We start from the raw sequence: 16,739 nt of genomic DNA on the forward strand, positions 1-16,739 counted from the left end.
CAAGTTTTTTATAATTGCAGTTACATTCGTTATTTTTGTAACAATAAAAGAGTCAAGGTCCGTTTGCTTATCTCTTACATGGTGTTTCTGGGTAAAAATTGAAAATGAGTTGGGTAGGTGTAAACAGAAAATCGATCTTTCAATGACACCATTCTTTTTGGACATATAGTCGTTTGGACTACATATAATATATTTTCTTCTAACTATGAGTGCAATTATTTGATGCTGGTGCAAGAATGAAATTATGTCGATCAGACCTGATATAACTGAAAAAATGTGACAAACTGAGCAAACAGATTACAACTAGAATCATGTTAAACAGTTACCATTTCTAGGTATTTAAGTTCTTTGTATACAAAATAATATTTGTGATTTTTTCAATATTTCTACCTTAATCCATTCTCACCTTGAAAATCCAAAAAAAAATTTTAAAGTTTAAGCCATTCGAATGTCTTGAGAGAAAAAGACCCAAAATTCTGGAGCTAAGATCAAAAATTTTAAGCTCTGTCCAATGATGCAACTTCGATCAGCAGGTACAGACGAAATTTCTAAAGAACAGTAATCGAGTAGGTTCAAAACGCAAAAACCATCGTTTCGCAAATACTTTGTTATTTCGAGTACGTGGTCTGTGGGAAGAATTCATTACGGTGTTACACCGACTCGTGATTAAACATCGTCTTGCGGTCTTTTTTCTTTTTTACTTTTGCTCCCCGCATCTCAGCCGAGCACGAAAGGTAATTTAATTTCTCTGTGCGACAGAGTTAGAGCCGTCGCAAAAAAAGAGGCTAGAAAAACGTGCTGTAGCTTTTAGGTATATAATATACGTATACCACGATGCCGCTCACGAGTACAAGCTATACACCACATAGATATACAATTTACCTAGGGCATATGGGCCGGAGAAACTCGCCTTGCTGTTTTTGCGTTTAATCAAGGGTATTCGTGCGGTCGGGTGGCTTGGCAGTCGTATTCTAGCCAACCGAAGTAAGTAAGGCAACTAAGGCAGTGGCCATCCGCAAGAGACGGAAAAGGGGGGGACGGGAGGCGGGCGCAAGACGGCAAAGGTAACATCCACTGTTTAACGGTATGTAGTTGGAGGTATATATGTATATAGCTATACAAGGTGTCCGGTAACTCGCGAATAGTAAGTCAGTAGCAGCGTTGTTTTCCACGGGAAATAAGCACAGTTGCCAAGTTTATGAGGAAAATTTTCCTACCCGGCTGCATAGTGACATATTAATGATGCCAAACAGCTGTGGTATCTGCCCATTTTGAGCTGCGTTTCTTCTCACCTCTGAACGAGTTGAAGTTTGAGAATCCAGGTTTTTTTTTTAAGTCGTTGAATACGTGTTGGAACTAGAAATTGGAATGATCGAAATAGAGGATTCAAAGAGTCAGCCATTTTTAATTGCTCAATTTTGACTTCAGATTCGCAATCAGCGATTTTAGAAATCCTCGGGTACTAAGTTTCATACAAATCAATCGACTTGTTCCATTATTGTCCACTGCAATGGATCCCCCATTTTAAATTCTAGAATTTTGAGGTTAAATTCTTTATTCGTAATCCTCGAGGACTCGGCATTTTCAAATTTTTCGTCAGTCTGTTCAGATAAAGTAAATAACCAGCGTTTTTGCATCGTCATACAAGCTTTGCCAATATGCGCGCTAAAAAAATTTCACTCGTACTTAACTGCCCTCAAATTTCATGCATAATACGCTTGTGTATAAACTTATTATTCGCGAGTTACTGAACACCCTGTACACGTCTATTATAAGATACAGAAGACGAGAGACCGAAAACAACACTGGATCTGTTGCTCATCTGTCTAATGGGGACGGAAACCCGCAGCTACTAAAATGAGCGCAGCTTCCTTGCTTATGTATTAGGAGTTAGGCCCGAAGATAAAATTCAATGTCGCGTGAACTTGCGCTTACAGGGAAAATTGGTGAAATGAGTAGTCGAGTGGTTGCGAACCTGCGTTTTTCTTGTCGTTGCTTTCTCACATTTTCCTCCCGCTGTATGAAGCATTGAGCGCAAAAAATTGAAGGATTAATTTTTTACCAGAAGTATAGTATCAATTTATTTCACGCGCAAGTATACTTTTCTATTCACTCGATCTTACAAAAACATTCCTCGCGAGTATAAGAATAAAATAATCAGTCTTTTGTCCACCCAGGAAATACGAATCTGATCCAAAAAAAAATTCCGTACTACACAATTAGACAACTTTCAACTACAAGTAGATTTTCTTCAACAATACTAAAGCATAATTTTTCAGTGTGCAGGAGCTGTCTTTGCGGGGGATGGAGGCGAGACGGAGAAGGGTGAAAAGAAGAAGACAAAGCGGAAGCGAAAGGGTGAGCCAGAGACTCTGTGGAGGAGGCGGAGGAAGAGGCTGGAGAGGTGTCGGAGAACACGCCGGAGATTAGTGTTAATTACAGAGTTGAGTCGGGGTTGGGATGAAGTGAGGTATTTGTCACTCGGCGAGGCTCAAGTCGCGCGCCCGCTTCTGAATATTAATAACCCTCCCAGCGTCCAATGAATTGCGAGGTAGACGAGCTGCTCGGTATCCCCGCAGCTTGATTTCATCAGGCTGACAAGACGATGAAGAAAAATTAATCAACCGGATCGGTATATTAATACCTGACTGTGAATGTGCAGCCTTGTTTATGCATAGGTATAATTGTACTTTAGAGACACATTTGCGGAGTCTTGCTATACATATACTTAATTTGGTGAATCGTGTCAATTGTCAACGCAACTCCCGGCCACCATTGGAAACCGATTTTCGAACTTCGAATTAAGTTTTACATTACTTTTTATCGTCTTTCCAAAAGATGTTATTGAAAACTGCAATTTCAGCTTCTACTTAATCTTCAAACTTATTCGTTATTGCAGAGTCAAAAAGGACTTGGGCATATGTTTATCATTTTTGATACGCAAAATTTTCTCAGTGCTGCAAAGAATGGCGATAAAATGTCTCTGTTATATATATATAGGACCTGTATTGAGATGATTGAAACTGTAGATGAAATTTTTTTTAATTCTGAGAAAGGTGGAACAATATTGAAAAGTTTGAATATTTCGAACCTCGGAAAGTGTTTTCTCGATTTTTTTTTTTTAAAACAAGAGTTTGGGGTTTTGAAAGTTTAACATGTTCACATTTGCCTTTCATAACTCCTGAAACAATTGCTTAAATTTCATTCAAACTGCATTAAGACACGTAACCCATACATTTAAAATGTCTCATTTCTGTGAGACTGAAACTTTCTGAATGCTGAAAAAAAATAGCAATAAGATGACTATATTATTTGAGACCCGTCTTGAAATAATCGTAACAATAACTGCAATTTTTCAGAAATTTGAAAAAGGTGGAATTATATAAAGGTTTGAATACTATTAACCCAAGGAAGACGTAGAAAGAATAAGAAAATCTTACGGTTTTCAAGGTGTGAGATTAAGAAAAAAAATTTTCAATTATTTCGCAATCATTTTTCCGATTTTTGTTCGAATTGAAACAAAAATACAGCATATGTCATGTATACCTATAATAAGCAGATGGGGTGAACTTAGATTTTATATGTATACGTATAATTATATTAAAGAGGAAATATTGAGATTACAAACTTAAACAGCGAGACTTTTCATCGGCAGGGGGAAAAAATTGACGGTAAGTTGGGGGTCGGGAGGAAATGGATGGGAATATCTCTCCCCGATCAATCATTTCGTATTCGGTTGTATGTGGCACTTTCCCCGTTATAGAAGTGCGGCGGGTGCCGCGTGGCGAACGAAAGCGATCGCATATTCAAAGTCGGCAATAGTTTATTCATGGACGGTTAGAACTTAGAAAGATATTGGAACCGGCCAGGAAAGGCGATATTGGTCGGGCGGAAGTGTCCCCACGGGATCCGGGGAAACGTCTTCCGATCCGATAAAGTGGAAAGGTCTGTTCCCTCCTCACGTGACAACTCACTCCCCAATAAAATTCAAATAAACTCAACCCTGCATACTAAATTTTTACCATTTTCAATTACCACTTCGACAGTGCCCCAATAGCGCGCATTATTATTTATTTTTATTTATCCTAATCCCTCCAATGTATACCATATCCCGGGAAGTATAATTTTGTATTTACATCAACGTGAAATCATATGGACTAAGATATACACGAGTACCTGTTATTGATAACCATCAATTATCGAATCCATCTAAGACACGTTATAGTCAACCGAACCTGTAGCTGTGAAGTGTAACGGAAAAGCTGAATATTGGACTACGATATTCTAACTTTCAAAAAAATAAAATACAAAATCAGATGTAGCTCCACCGAGTTCGTTTAATATCTGATCAGTTTCAAACTAAACGAAACGGAACAAATGGACCAAATGTTGATTAAATTATTCCACCCAGTTTTGAGTTATTGTTAGTCAAAGAAAAATAGTTAGTCAAACACACAGTGTGATCCAACACGCTTATAGCAAATTTTTGTTGTCGGTTGGGAAGAAATTGAACTGATGCAATTGAGAATCCATAAAACATGCTCAGAACACTGCAAACTTAAACTGGGAGTTGTGTATGTTTAAATATCTTTAAAAACTAAAAATCAAACTTCAAACTGTTGAAGGACTGCACAGTGACCACAACTGGAAATTTTTGTTGGTGTAAGTATTTACATGTCTACATCCATCGATATGCTGTATACTATGTCAGAAAAATTCATCTACGTAGTCGGAAATTGTCTTGTTGAATACGGTAAAATTTTGTTTGGATAAATCGAAAAAAATATCACCTCATGTGTTTTGGACGTAAAAAAGTATGGTCTTTTCAAATATGATATTAATTCTAACGGTAATAACAACTTTGGAACTGCTCAAAAAATTGTTCCCATACTTCTTGTGCGAAAAATATAGACATTTTTTAGTATATCTCGAAATTTGTAGAATGGAACTCGAATTTTTAAATAGATTTTTTATCCTTGAAATATTTATATTGATTCAATTATGACGCCATTTTAATTCCACTTTCAAATACTTCAAACGTCCCGAAAATGCGAGGGTTTTCGCATTTGAATGTGCACCATGTAATAAATCCAAATTGCAGCCAGATCGAAATTCCCAACCTTAAAACCAGTCAAAAACTGGTGGCTATAGACTGCAAAAATCGTTTCTGCTTGGACTTTTATACACATACGATTTAGTGTTAATTTACTACTATGTGGTGTCAAATTTCCGAATCTGCCCCAAAAATTGTTTCTCAGTAGTTCACACTGGCCAATTTGAACACAAAATTTTTTACACTATACGAACCTGTTATTCTATATAATACGAGTCAGCAGGTAATAATAAATGAACATTGGTATTGGTACCAATTAATCAATTAAACTTTACGTAAATTTTTATCTTTTTGTTACAAGACCCGTTTTCCTTTTTGCGACGAGTTAGAGTGTGAGCGGCGCTGTAGTATACCTATAGTAACATAAAAAGAACTAGATCGAACTGAAAGGAACTAGATTCTGGCGCCAAATTTGAATTACAATTGACGTGTGTATATCATATATACCTTAACAGAACCGTACAGAATGTATCGCAGCCGAATAGCAGCCGAGAAATGACATTTGCAGTGGTAATTATTATTATGCCCGTTGTATCGGCCCTGCGGATCTACGAGCCTCTGGGGTTAAAGGGGGCGGAGGTGGAGGCGGAGGTGGAGGTCAGCTGCCCGTTCCCAGGCTCGCCCCAGATTTCAACATTACTCAACACGGATCAACCTGCCAAGGCAAACGCCATTGTTCACTCCTACGCTCCTGTGTATCCCAGCGTCCAGCTCTCGCCGAGTTTATTCCACATCATCGACGTCGCACCGCAAACGTTGATCCATCCGCTTCCGCCCGGGCAGTTCTGTTTTTTTATTCAAACTGTTTTCGGCCTCTCATTTATTGCTCCTCGCATCTTCTGTCTTCGTTCACTCATTCTATTTTTCGGGGATTCTCACCACGAGTCGCGATCAAGATCGGACGGTTATAACATTCGGGGAAATTTCATTGGACGTTTAGACTGCGCTAGAAAGTTGTAGTAAAATTTGCATCGTATGGATAACGGCTTACGTATCGCTTGGATTACAGAAAAAAATTTACTTGACGTTACTGCTTATTGTTATTATAATATTCAATGATACGTTTTCTCATCATTCAGCAACATTCAGTCAGTTCGTTCAGTTTCCGACAATTTTTTTTTTTAGACAAATAGAGCCTCAGCGTTGTTTATTGCACGAATCAACAATCGTAATAGTTACATGAAAATGTAAGACGAATGACCATGATAATCAAGTAACATATCGTATTAAATTTTCTGCTTACAGCTGTAAACTTATTTTCATTTTGTTCACAGAACTGAACTTTTCGGTTTAGTAAAATGATAAAACAGTTAAGGATTGTGTATTAACCAAAACTATAGAAATTTTTTTCCGTGTCTGTTTCAGATCTATATTTTTACAATTTCTCCAATTTTCTTTTTTGAAAGCACCTGTCGAGAAATGAACTCTTAATTTCGAACCATATTTTATAACTTATACCATCTTAGATACGTGATGAAATTAGCTCTTTCGAATGTGGCAATTTTTTCAGCTCCCAGATTAAGAAAAAAAAAACAGTAAAATATTGAACAACATTTTTCACCTCTAGTAGAAAGCTGCAGATTTTATTTATAATAGCGCATTTTACATAAAAATATATATGTTTATCAAAAATCTATAGTATAACTAATCCATCTTGTCATAGCACTTGAAAATTTTGTAAGTAACTATTTAGAGCAGTGAATAATAACCAGTTTCAATTCAATATGATTTCGGTTTTCTGCCAAGTTTCCGACGATAGATTAGCCGAAAGACTTGTGTTCACAGATTTGTACGAAAACAAAAAACATTAATTTTCATCAATTATAGGCATTCCGAGAATTTGAACATTATTCATTCGCCTTACTCTATAATAATGTTGGAACTTTGAGAATTTACTTACCTATATATTTAAAAAAAAAGCGAGAGCACTATGGATGAAGAGAAAAACTTATTTTTCGTACAAATTGTGGTTGGAAATGTTTCGACATCAAAATATTTTTTCTTATTCAATCATGAATTTTGTAGAATATTGAAGTAGAATGATAATATATAAATTTCTAGTTTTCATTAAATAAAAACCGATTGAACAAAGTATTAATAAACTTACTGCAGTTACAATCGCTGATATTATTCACTCGCGCTCGAGGCTCAAGCATGGCTAAATAACTTTTCATTTGAACCCCGCAAAGTTTTAAACATGTATCTAACTATTTCACGGTAAATTGTAATAACGCTTTGAGTACATGCAACGACAAAACGAAATAAAAACTTCAAGTTCCGAACCGAATTCACCAAATCTGATGAAACTAATATTGTTTATAATCCCAATAATTGTGTAAAAAACATAATAAACTTGAAATTGCTGTTTTGATCGCTTTTTAGTTGAATCTATCGATACTGTTTCCGCTGTGTTTAATTAAATTGAAAAATCCTTTTCCGGGGTTTATTTTTATATAACTATAATTGCGCCTGTCTATTTCACGTGGGTACGTAGATATAGTATACTATGTTATATATTGTGGACACGTTTGATTGCTCCCCCCACCTCAATTAGCTGGTCTCTTAATATTCATGTTCAATATACACGGAACAAAAATAAAAATTCAAGAATAACTTGTGAAAAAACGTAACTAGCCAGATAAAAATTCTCTGATTAATAAAAATGACTAAAGCTAAGATTCGTTATCAGAATTTGAAAACGGTGAACATTTTTCTTCACATTGTGTAAGTGACGTGTCTACATTTTGTTTCTACGTCATAAATATCGTACAAAATTTTTGTCAGTAGATGATCTCGCTTGAATGTAAGTTTTCACAATTGAAAACGAATAGTTATACACACGATTGTAAAACATGTTAATTCTGTACGGTGCTGAAAATTGAGAGATTGATTTTTTCTTGTTTCTTTTTTTTTTGGTTACTATTTCAATGAGGTTTTTTTCATTTATATTTTATATTGAGGATTTATTTAATTCAATACATTCGTGATCCCTGCAAAGATTTTTCTACCATTGTAGGAACAAGTAAAACACTAAAATTATAAACTAAAGCTCATAGATATCGATTTTTAATTTCCAATCGCTTTAAAAAAGATTTAAAATCCCTCAACCTTACAGTGATATTGATTTCGTTTACAGAAACAAATACATAAAACTTCTTATCGCAGGAAAAAATCTACTCCAGTAAACTTGTGAAAACTACTATTTCAAACAAAATAATTTCTCACCGTAGGGTGAACTTTTAAGAATCTTCTAGAATTACAATCATTCAAGAGCTGCTCGTAGAGAAAAATCGACACCTAAGCTCTTTTTACAATCGTAGTATCTGTATATCTTTAATTGTTAGAAAACCATCTCAACCTATGAATACACAAATTTGCCAAATCTTGAATGATTAACTATTTCTCGTAATATGCAGAAATAAACGAAAACTTATCGAATTTCGAATGACCAGCCTGCTTGATTGATTTATTATATTCAGCGAAAAAAAAAAAAAAAATCAAAAAGAATTCTTACAATGTAAGAATTTAGCTCAAAGAATATATACTCTGAAATTTCATGCGAGTTAAACAAAGTACAAAATAGGATGAAGTTAGGGGAGAGGAAAGGGATGGAACTCGTGACTTGGCAAGAATTAAACCGAATTGCCGGAGGTTGAAGGGAGTGAGCATCGCAAGGCTACCAACCCCAAGCGATTATACTAATAGTCGGGGCGTGGACAAGTTGATAGGGGACCCGACTGCAGCAGTGCTGCCAGTTTTCTAATTGTTTTCCGCTTCTATGCGAGGCGATACACTTGCAATAATATAACGCAATAAACTGACAAATCGAGATGCATTTTTGTTTAACTGCAGTACATTGATTCATTTATACTTTTTTATGCTATTTCATGAATTTTTTGACGATGGAAACAATGCACAGATCTACATTCTTCTATGTACACCAATGTATAGAAGATAATTAAACATTTTTTTTGTGCGGTACCAAATTTTTGTAACTTTGATGCTACGCTGGATTTCTGTTTTCAGAAGAAATGTAAACAAAAAAGGTGTCGTAAAGTCAAATCGGTTAGGTAGCAATGTGATAAATAGGAAGAGACGTTACGTATATGATCAAATTTTAAACACTCAACTTCTTTAAAGTTTGCATTGTAAAAATAAAAGCCGATAATTTTTCTATCAATTTTTTGCTACATATTAACGTTATGCTGTAACTATAACTCAACCTCGTCTTTATTTCGGATGTTATTTATTGTTCTATCGTTATCGGGATCAAAGTATCTAATTTTCTGATTTCTATCGGATTATATCGCTAGTCCTTGTACACAAATATTTTATCAACATGATTTGATTCGATAGATAATGTTAATTCCGATTAATTTTATATTGGTATTATGCAAACTAAAAACTCCATGTATGGCTCTGTAAGTATAATCAATTGTTGACTCAATTTTTTTCATTTCATTGTCACTCCGAATCAGCTTTGATCATCGTTTTGGATTCGTTAAACAAGAATTAAATTTTTTCAAATTTTATCTTCTTTACGTAATTAATGATGCAAGATTTCGGAATTCTTTTTTAGACGACTTGCAGAATTTTTCGTCAATATCTCGGCTAGCTAAACGTGCAGGATTCTCCTTTTGAGACAATGACTTGATCTTTGGAATACTAAGTAACTAAAAAAATATAATCAGAAGAAATTTGAAAAAATAACTGTCGAACAGCAGTGAAATCGGCATCTGACCATATGCGGCGAAACGTAAGTATATAGTAAATCGGATATATTGTTTTACAATTCGGTACATAATCTTCCGAGCTTTCGAGCTCAAGGAAATTACTTAGTTCGTGTTGCAACATTTATGACGCTTAGCATTGACCAATATCAATCAGAGTGATGGACTGTAATTTATACTTATCGTCACTCTATACGTGCAGAACATTTCGCAATTGGATAAGAAAAGCCGTGTCGAGAATAATCGTTTTATCGGTGGTAAGCCATAAATTATTGCTCATATGTACGATACACTATAAGACAGCTGACGTCACTGTAAGACAATCAAAATAACCTCAGAATAGATTGAGTTTATTGGAATAGATACTATTGTTCTACAATTGTTGTACAATTAATAAAACAGTGATAATCGGTTGAATTATTGATCAAATCATCAATCGTTGGATATTTTTGCCCGCAAAAACATTCATTGATCTATATTTCACGAGAATAAAATCGATGATTTGATTTTCCTCTAGTTATAGGATTTTTTTTTGCAATTAACAGTGTAGGAAAATAATTTGCAGTCAGTTCTTCATAGAACTTTCCCGTAATTCGTTTCGAAAATGCATTGTTTGTTCCTCTACAGATCGGCATTGAAAGAAATTTCAATTATTATTTCTAATTATTTCGAGTACAGTCATGACTTAATGCATTAAAATTCAAAATAGTAATCCTGCAGAAGTTGGCAATCAATTAACTCATCAAATCGGTCCTGAAGTTATGCAGGTAGTCAAATTCAAAACATCTTTCAATTGAAAATTTATTCGAATTTTATGTCAGTTATGTATTGCGTAAAGAAGAACGGTTGGCAAAAAGATCTTCCTAATCAAGACAATTACTATGAACACAAAAAAAAATGCCCTTTGAATTGAGGAAAATATGGTTTCATTCGATGACATAAATTTCTATTTTGACTGTTCTTTCATTGAATCAACGAAAAAAAAATGGCAATTTTTTTTTGCTATATTATCTTTCACTCCGTGATAGCAATCATATGTTGTACAATTACAGAGAAAGAACTTTCTTTCCCCATGCGTTGTGCCGTGGCGAACGAATCGTCCGCATGATACATCAGTTCTGTTGAAAAAAAAAAAAAAACGATTTTCACGGATGTAAAGTGTAAACTGATACCCTTTACGCGAAAAAAAGAAAAATATATACGCGTGTACAACTAACTGCAAGCACAGCGATTAAACCGTATCCGACAGAGGGTTTTCAGTATATATCCTGCATGTCGGCACACCCGGGATTTTGTCATGCATATGCGTATCGCTCTATTTTCCTCGCCCTCCGCTGTAGCCCCTGTTGCGAATGCACCTGATTTCACACTTGTTCTTTTCAGCTCTCCATTAACGTTGCGAGCCGCACGCTGGCAATCCATTTTCCGACACGGCATTGTCCCTATGCGCCCCAATATGTTCTAACCACCCTCCAATTCACGCTTAATAAATCTTTACTCGTTACCACATTGCAGCCTTGCACCTAGAAAAAAGATACGTTCGAATACGAACCTATCGCCAAATTTGCTTGTTAAAAGCTAACATTTTTTTTATCGAATTGTAGGTGTATAAAATGAAACAATGAAACTATTAAAAGAATTATAGTTGAAAATTCCAACCAATATATCGTTGGCCGCAGTTATTCTGAGACGGCCAGTTTATTCAACGAGTCGAAGTTACGTTGGCAATGCAGAATCAGCCTGCAGCGCCGCCGTCGGCTGTCCGTGAAACAATCTCAATCTTTGTAAATATTATGGGTTTTCAACTGAATAATTGGCGACTTAAAAGCAACAAATAGTGATTTTACAATATTCACCAGAATGGCGCTAAGAAGTAATCAGTGTTCAATCCGATCGGCGCTTTCTTTTAAATGTGGAACTTTTGCTAAAGTAACGCCATCTTAATTGTACTCTATTTTATCGACACTTTCTATACATGGAAATAGTCTTCCTTGCCTCTACCGTCCATAGTAAACATAACTTAACGCATGATCGTCGAATCTAACCAAAAAATACAAAATTCTACGGTCATGAGACATGTTATGTTTACAAAGCTTGAGTTTGTTTCGCAGCCAGTCGGTGTGGTGACGCTGCGGTCTGATTCAGCGTTGCCAACTTAACCGACTTGTCCAAAACATCAACCTTCTCAGAATCACTACGGACAAGTGTACACTTGGGGACAATGAATCTGAGACGGCTAATTTTTTACACTAGACAGTTATGTTGGCAACACAGATAAACCTACAGCGCCACAGTCGGCCGAGCGCGAAACAAACTCAATCGCAATAAACGTCACATAAACCCATGACCGTCGAATCTAACCTTAGATTGGATTGACACATATTCTAAGGTTAGATTCGACGGTCATGGGTTGTGTTACGTTTATTGAGATTGAGTTTGTTTCGCGCTCGGCCGACTGTGGCGCGGTAGGTTTCTCTGTGTTGCCAACTGTCTAGTGTAAAAAAATAGCGTCTCAGATTCATTGTCCCCAAGTGTACATTACACGACGGAATTCTTATTTTTCAGACCTTTAATCGTAGCTTAGATCTAAAATTCAACGATTCATTACCGTAGGTATGCAAGATGCAAGTTTGTTCCATCAGTCTCTCGGACCCGAACAAATCAGTTGAATGAATCACTCTCTGCGGTGTGACAGGAACATCGGCGACACTTAAAAATTTAAATCCTGCACCCCTTGGCGGCTTGACAAAGGGGAAAATACCGGCAACACACGCGCCGATCGAACATTCGCGAAGAGGCTTGGACGAGGAGCGTGTTCGCCGGAGCAGGTTCCGTCCAACGGATGTCCGAAATTGGCCGTGTAATACGGACGTAATCCGGGCCACGTGCCGGAGGCTGCAACCGCATCAGTTACTCCTCCCCCTTTCCGGGAGCAATCTGCTCCCGCCTTTGCTGGTCCACTCGTTAATTCGTTATATTCTCTATTCAATTCAATACCAATTTGTACGGTTAGTAAGATTAGAAAGCGACTTGAAAGCAATGCTAATTCTTCACCCCTGCTGCAGCGCCGACGATTTATATACGTGTATATGATTTTAACGGTACCCTTGCGTGACGTAATTTACATACTTTGATACGAAGGGTTATTTACTCGATGAAATTGCAAACCATTTTTGATTGACGATACTCAAAAATCGCATGAAATCACTTGAACTCGGTCGAAATTACATAGAAATCACGTGAAACCACGTTGAAAAACGAACGCACGTTCAAATTAGTTTCGAACAGTTTGTAATAATTTCAAACCCAGTTGAAATGGCTTCGAACCACTTTCGAATTAACTCAAACCGTTCATAATTATTTCGAAACTGCTTGAAATCACTTTATCAGTTTTAACCTATTCCAAATCGGTTCTCACGTGATTTGTGAGTGAATAAAACCTCGTTTCAATGCCCATCTTGTGGTTATGAAACTGGACGAGAAGGCTTGATTTTTATCAGATACAACCATGATCAGTGGATGGAGTTTTCTGTCCAACGGTTCATAGAATAATCACAAACATATTACTTCATTTTAGAAAAACCATAGCCATTTTTGGCTTCCAATATTAGAAATTACGCTTTGTTATATTCTTCACGTAAACGCGAATATGAATCCAGGAAGCGACTCGTTACCGGTTAAGGAAGCGAAAAAAAAAAAAAAAACAAGAAGAAATTTAATTTATGCCAATGATCATGAACACGAATAAAGTAACATCTCTTCTGTGCGATAGAAATGATTCTGAACAAATTTGAATAACACAATCTAAAAAATTTTTAATTTTCAAAAGGGCGAAAATCAATTTGCTGGAGTTTTTAAATGTAGAAACTTGACATACAGAATCGGTTTCCTGCACTTCACCATTCTTAAATTTTCATATTTCCGTACTTTGACTTTCTACAGTTTAAAATTCTTCGAACCAGATATTCGCGGCTTTGGAAGTTCGTTACTGTAACCCTTCTATTTTTTAATCTTTCTACATTTTCACCACCATCTTTTCAAAACCTTTCGCCATTACACAGAATTCTGATGATTCTATATTTTAATTTTCCATATCTTACTCTTGTTCACATTTTGGCGTTCTTGCGAGCGAACTCTGACGATTCTATACTTTGACTTTTGCATACTTCGGTTTTCTACATTTCAAAACTCTACGGCACAGATAATCGTCTTTGAAAACTCCCCGTCACTATTTAAGACTCGACCAATTTCCGACCTTCCTATCATTTTCACCCCCTCCATCACCGGTTCCGAAAGTTAGCAGCGAGAAAAGAACATCGCTGAATCGCGCTCTCCGCACATATGGCAAATGAAATTGGCTGTCGCAGTGTTGGGGTGGTAGTAACAATATTTACAGAAGGTCTGTATCGCCCTCCCCGCCGTTTTGTCAAGACTCCTGCACCGCGGGCTTCCGTTGGTGGCTTGGGTCCCACTTAACGGGGGTTAATCCTGTCTAATACTCTTTAGAGATCCATCGCACTGAGCTTCCCCCCATCCGCCCCCTTCCGTCGCCCCTTACATCCAATTTCTATGGACTTACACCTTGTTGCAGGGTATTAGCATTTTGATTGCGGCACTGCGAGAACTTTGCCAGCTCCAATTAACGAGCTTTCGCAAGAATTTGGCATTACCAGTTCTGGATATTCCGATCGCTGATGCAATTGAAGTCGAGAAATTCGAGAAAAAGAGAATGAGGAAATAGGGAAACTAGTCGGGATTAATCGTTTCCTGTTGGACTTAATTTTTTATTTTCCACATCAATGATTGCAACTTTTATTATAATTTCTTCATTTTTTTCGATCTACTATTGTTGAATTACATTATAATTAAAGGGAACACATCACAACTCCAACATGTAATTTGATAATTTTATTTTACGAATATCGAGCGAATTTTATGAAACAAGTATTCTCTTAACTGTTTGAATTTATTGTGTTCACTATGTTGGTATACAGATATTCGTTCGAATAACGTTGAAAATATGGTGATCTTCGAAAAGCTTTTTGGGTCACGATATTTCTGATATTATAAGTAAGAATTTGAAATATAATTCCAAAGTTATCTTAGTACACAGGACGAAAAAAAAAAGTTATTATCCAATTTGTAATCCGATGATCACAATTATAATTTGAATTATTTGATCTATCAGCAAAAAAGTTTGAAATAAAAACGGAAGTACAATAAATTAATAAAAATACGTCGAGGTTGAATGTCAAAATTGTTTCCGAAATCAGATGGTTGACACTTTATTCAGTGCAAAATTTATGACAATACTTTCATTTGGAACTATAATTGGTTATACAATTTCATGGTTATGAACATCAAATTGCCAATTTGATAGTAACTTTTATTTTCCACACTGTAAATGAAATTATTTCAAATATCTGCATGCAAAAAATTGCGACGAAAGGAGCTTTTTGGTGAACACCAAACAAATATCCTGCAACTTATTGAATACAATCAGTCCACAGAGGCAGAGAAATAATTTCTTCAATGTACTTTATTCATAATTAAAATTTGACATAAATGCAAAAAGTTTGGAGCTTCAGTGACAAGTGATTGAATTTTATTTATTGAATTTTCAATATCTATTGTATCAAGTGCCGCTGAAAAAAAATCAGGTAACTTATAAACAAAGAGATTTTGCGATTCAATATAACTATATAAAAAATATATTCTCAAAGTAGCAACTGAATGACTCCGATATGTATCCCTTTCTGCAACCATATGTGTAAATGTTCGCTCGGCATTCGGCTCCGTGTGTTTGTTATTTGCAGAAGAGCTGAACGTCGGCGGTCACCCTCGATGCGTAGTGAATCCGACTTGTTAGATTAGCGAGAGATCATAATCAGCCAATCAAGAATGGGGTGAAAATACCCCACGGCATTCGCAAGGTGTCGAATGTCAGCTCCTTAGGGAATCCTGATCCAATTTTACCGCCGGGAACTCGAAGCCTGTGCTGCAGTATTTCAATCGGCAAAATAAAGCCCCAGGATTGCGGTGATATCCTGAGCCCGTGACGCGATTCGCATGCGAGATATGGACAATGGATTTATATAAATATATCGTGGAAGTATACGAGATCAACGATTTTACGTCGAGTCCAATTTCGGCTCGGTAACGTTCGGATTTCAAGTTCACCGGTTATCGGCAGATACTGATTTTACTTCCCTGTACTACATTATAATAAATTGTATCTTCTTTCCTCACTGGCAAAATAATGTTTACAATACCGTCAAAAACCCGTGGTTGACAAAATTGTTTACTTATTCCAGAGGTGCGTGGATATTTCGACACGAATTGAACAGTAAAATTCAATTCGATTTACTAATCATTGATAGTGGTGTATAATTTTGCCGTACTTACTTAAATTTGGTTTATTTACACAAGTGCAGTCAACGTTCATAGTTATTTTAAAATGTCAACATCGCAAACTTCTTAAAATTTCTGTGAGATACAAATATAACATCTAAATACGCACACCTTACTTCTAATAAATTGCAGTCACTCGCACCTTGAGATGCATGAGCATCTTTCTCCACCAGATGGCGCGCTGCAAAGTGACAATCCCGATACGTAAAGTGACCGAGGTTATTGCTAGGTGTATCCTCGGAGTCTTCGCCGCGAAGGGTTGGCCCCGGAGAAGGATGGTCGTGCAGGGAAGAGGGCGTGGGAACGGCGTGGCGTTACTGTGTAGTGTAGTAAAGGCCGGTGATAGCGGTGACTTGCGACCGCTGCGGTAATTGCCGTAATTGTGTCGAGTGATTCACACGTCGAGTCGTTGTGCAGCCGCGCGCTGCTGACGGCAACTGCGTGAGTAGTTGCATACATGTATCTTATTCGCGTTACAGGCGTAC

General features: G+C 36.6%; 1 protein-coding gene across 1 annotated transcript in view; it reads right to left on the reverse strand.

Moving 5' to 3' along the window:
• The window catches only part of LOC107217382 (lysosomal thioesterase PPT2 homolog), a 26,744-nt gene extending 10,315 nt beyond the window's left edge, over positions 1-16,429 (reverse strand). Inside the window, exon 1 of the mRNA XM_046742195.1 lies at positions 16,397-16,429. Within this exon, the coding sequence (XP_046598151.1) occupies positions 16,397-16,414 (18 nt within the window). The 5' untranslated portion in view covers positions 16,415-16,429. The remainder of the gene's footprint in view (positions 1-16,396) is intronic.
• Between the last annotated feature and the right edge of the window lie 310 nt (positions 16,430-16,739).

The sequence above is a fragment of the Neodiprion lecontei genome, chromosome 5, assembly GCF_021901455.1.
Source record: "Neodiprion lecontei isolate iyNeoLeco1 chromosome 5, iyNeoLeco1.1, whole genome shotgun sequence".
Classification (NCBI taxonomy): domain Eukaryota; kingdom Metazoa; phylum Arthropoda; class Insecta; order Hymenoptera; family Diprionidae; genus Neodiprion; species Neodiprion lecontei.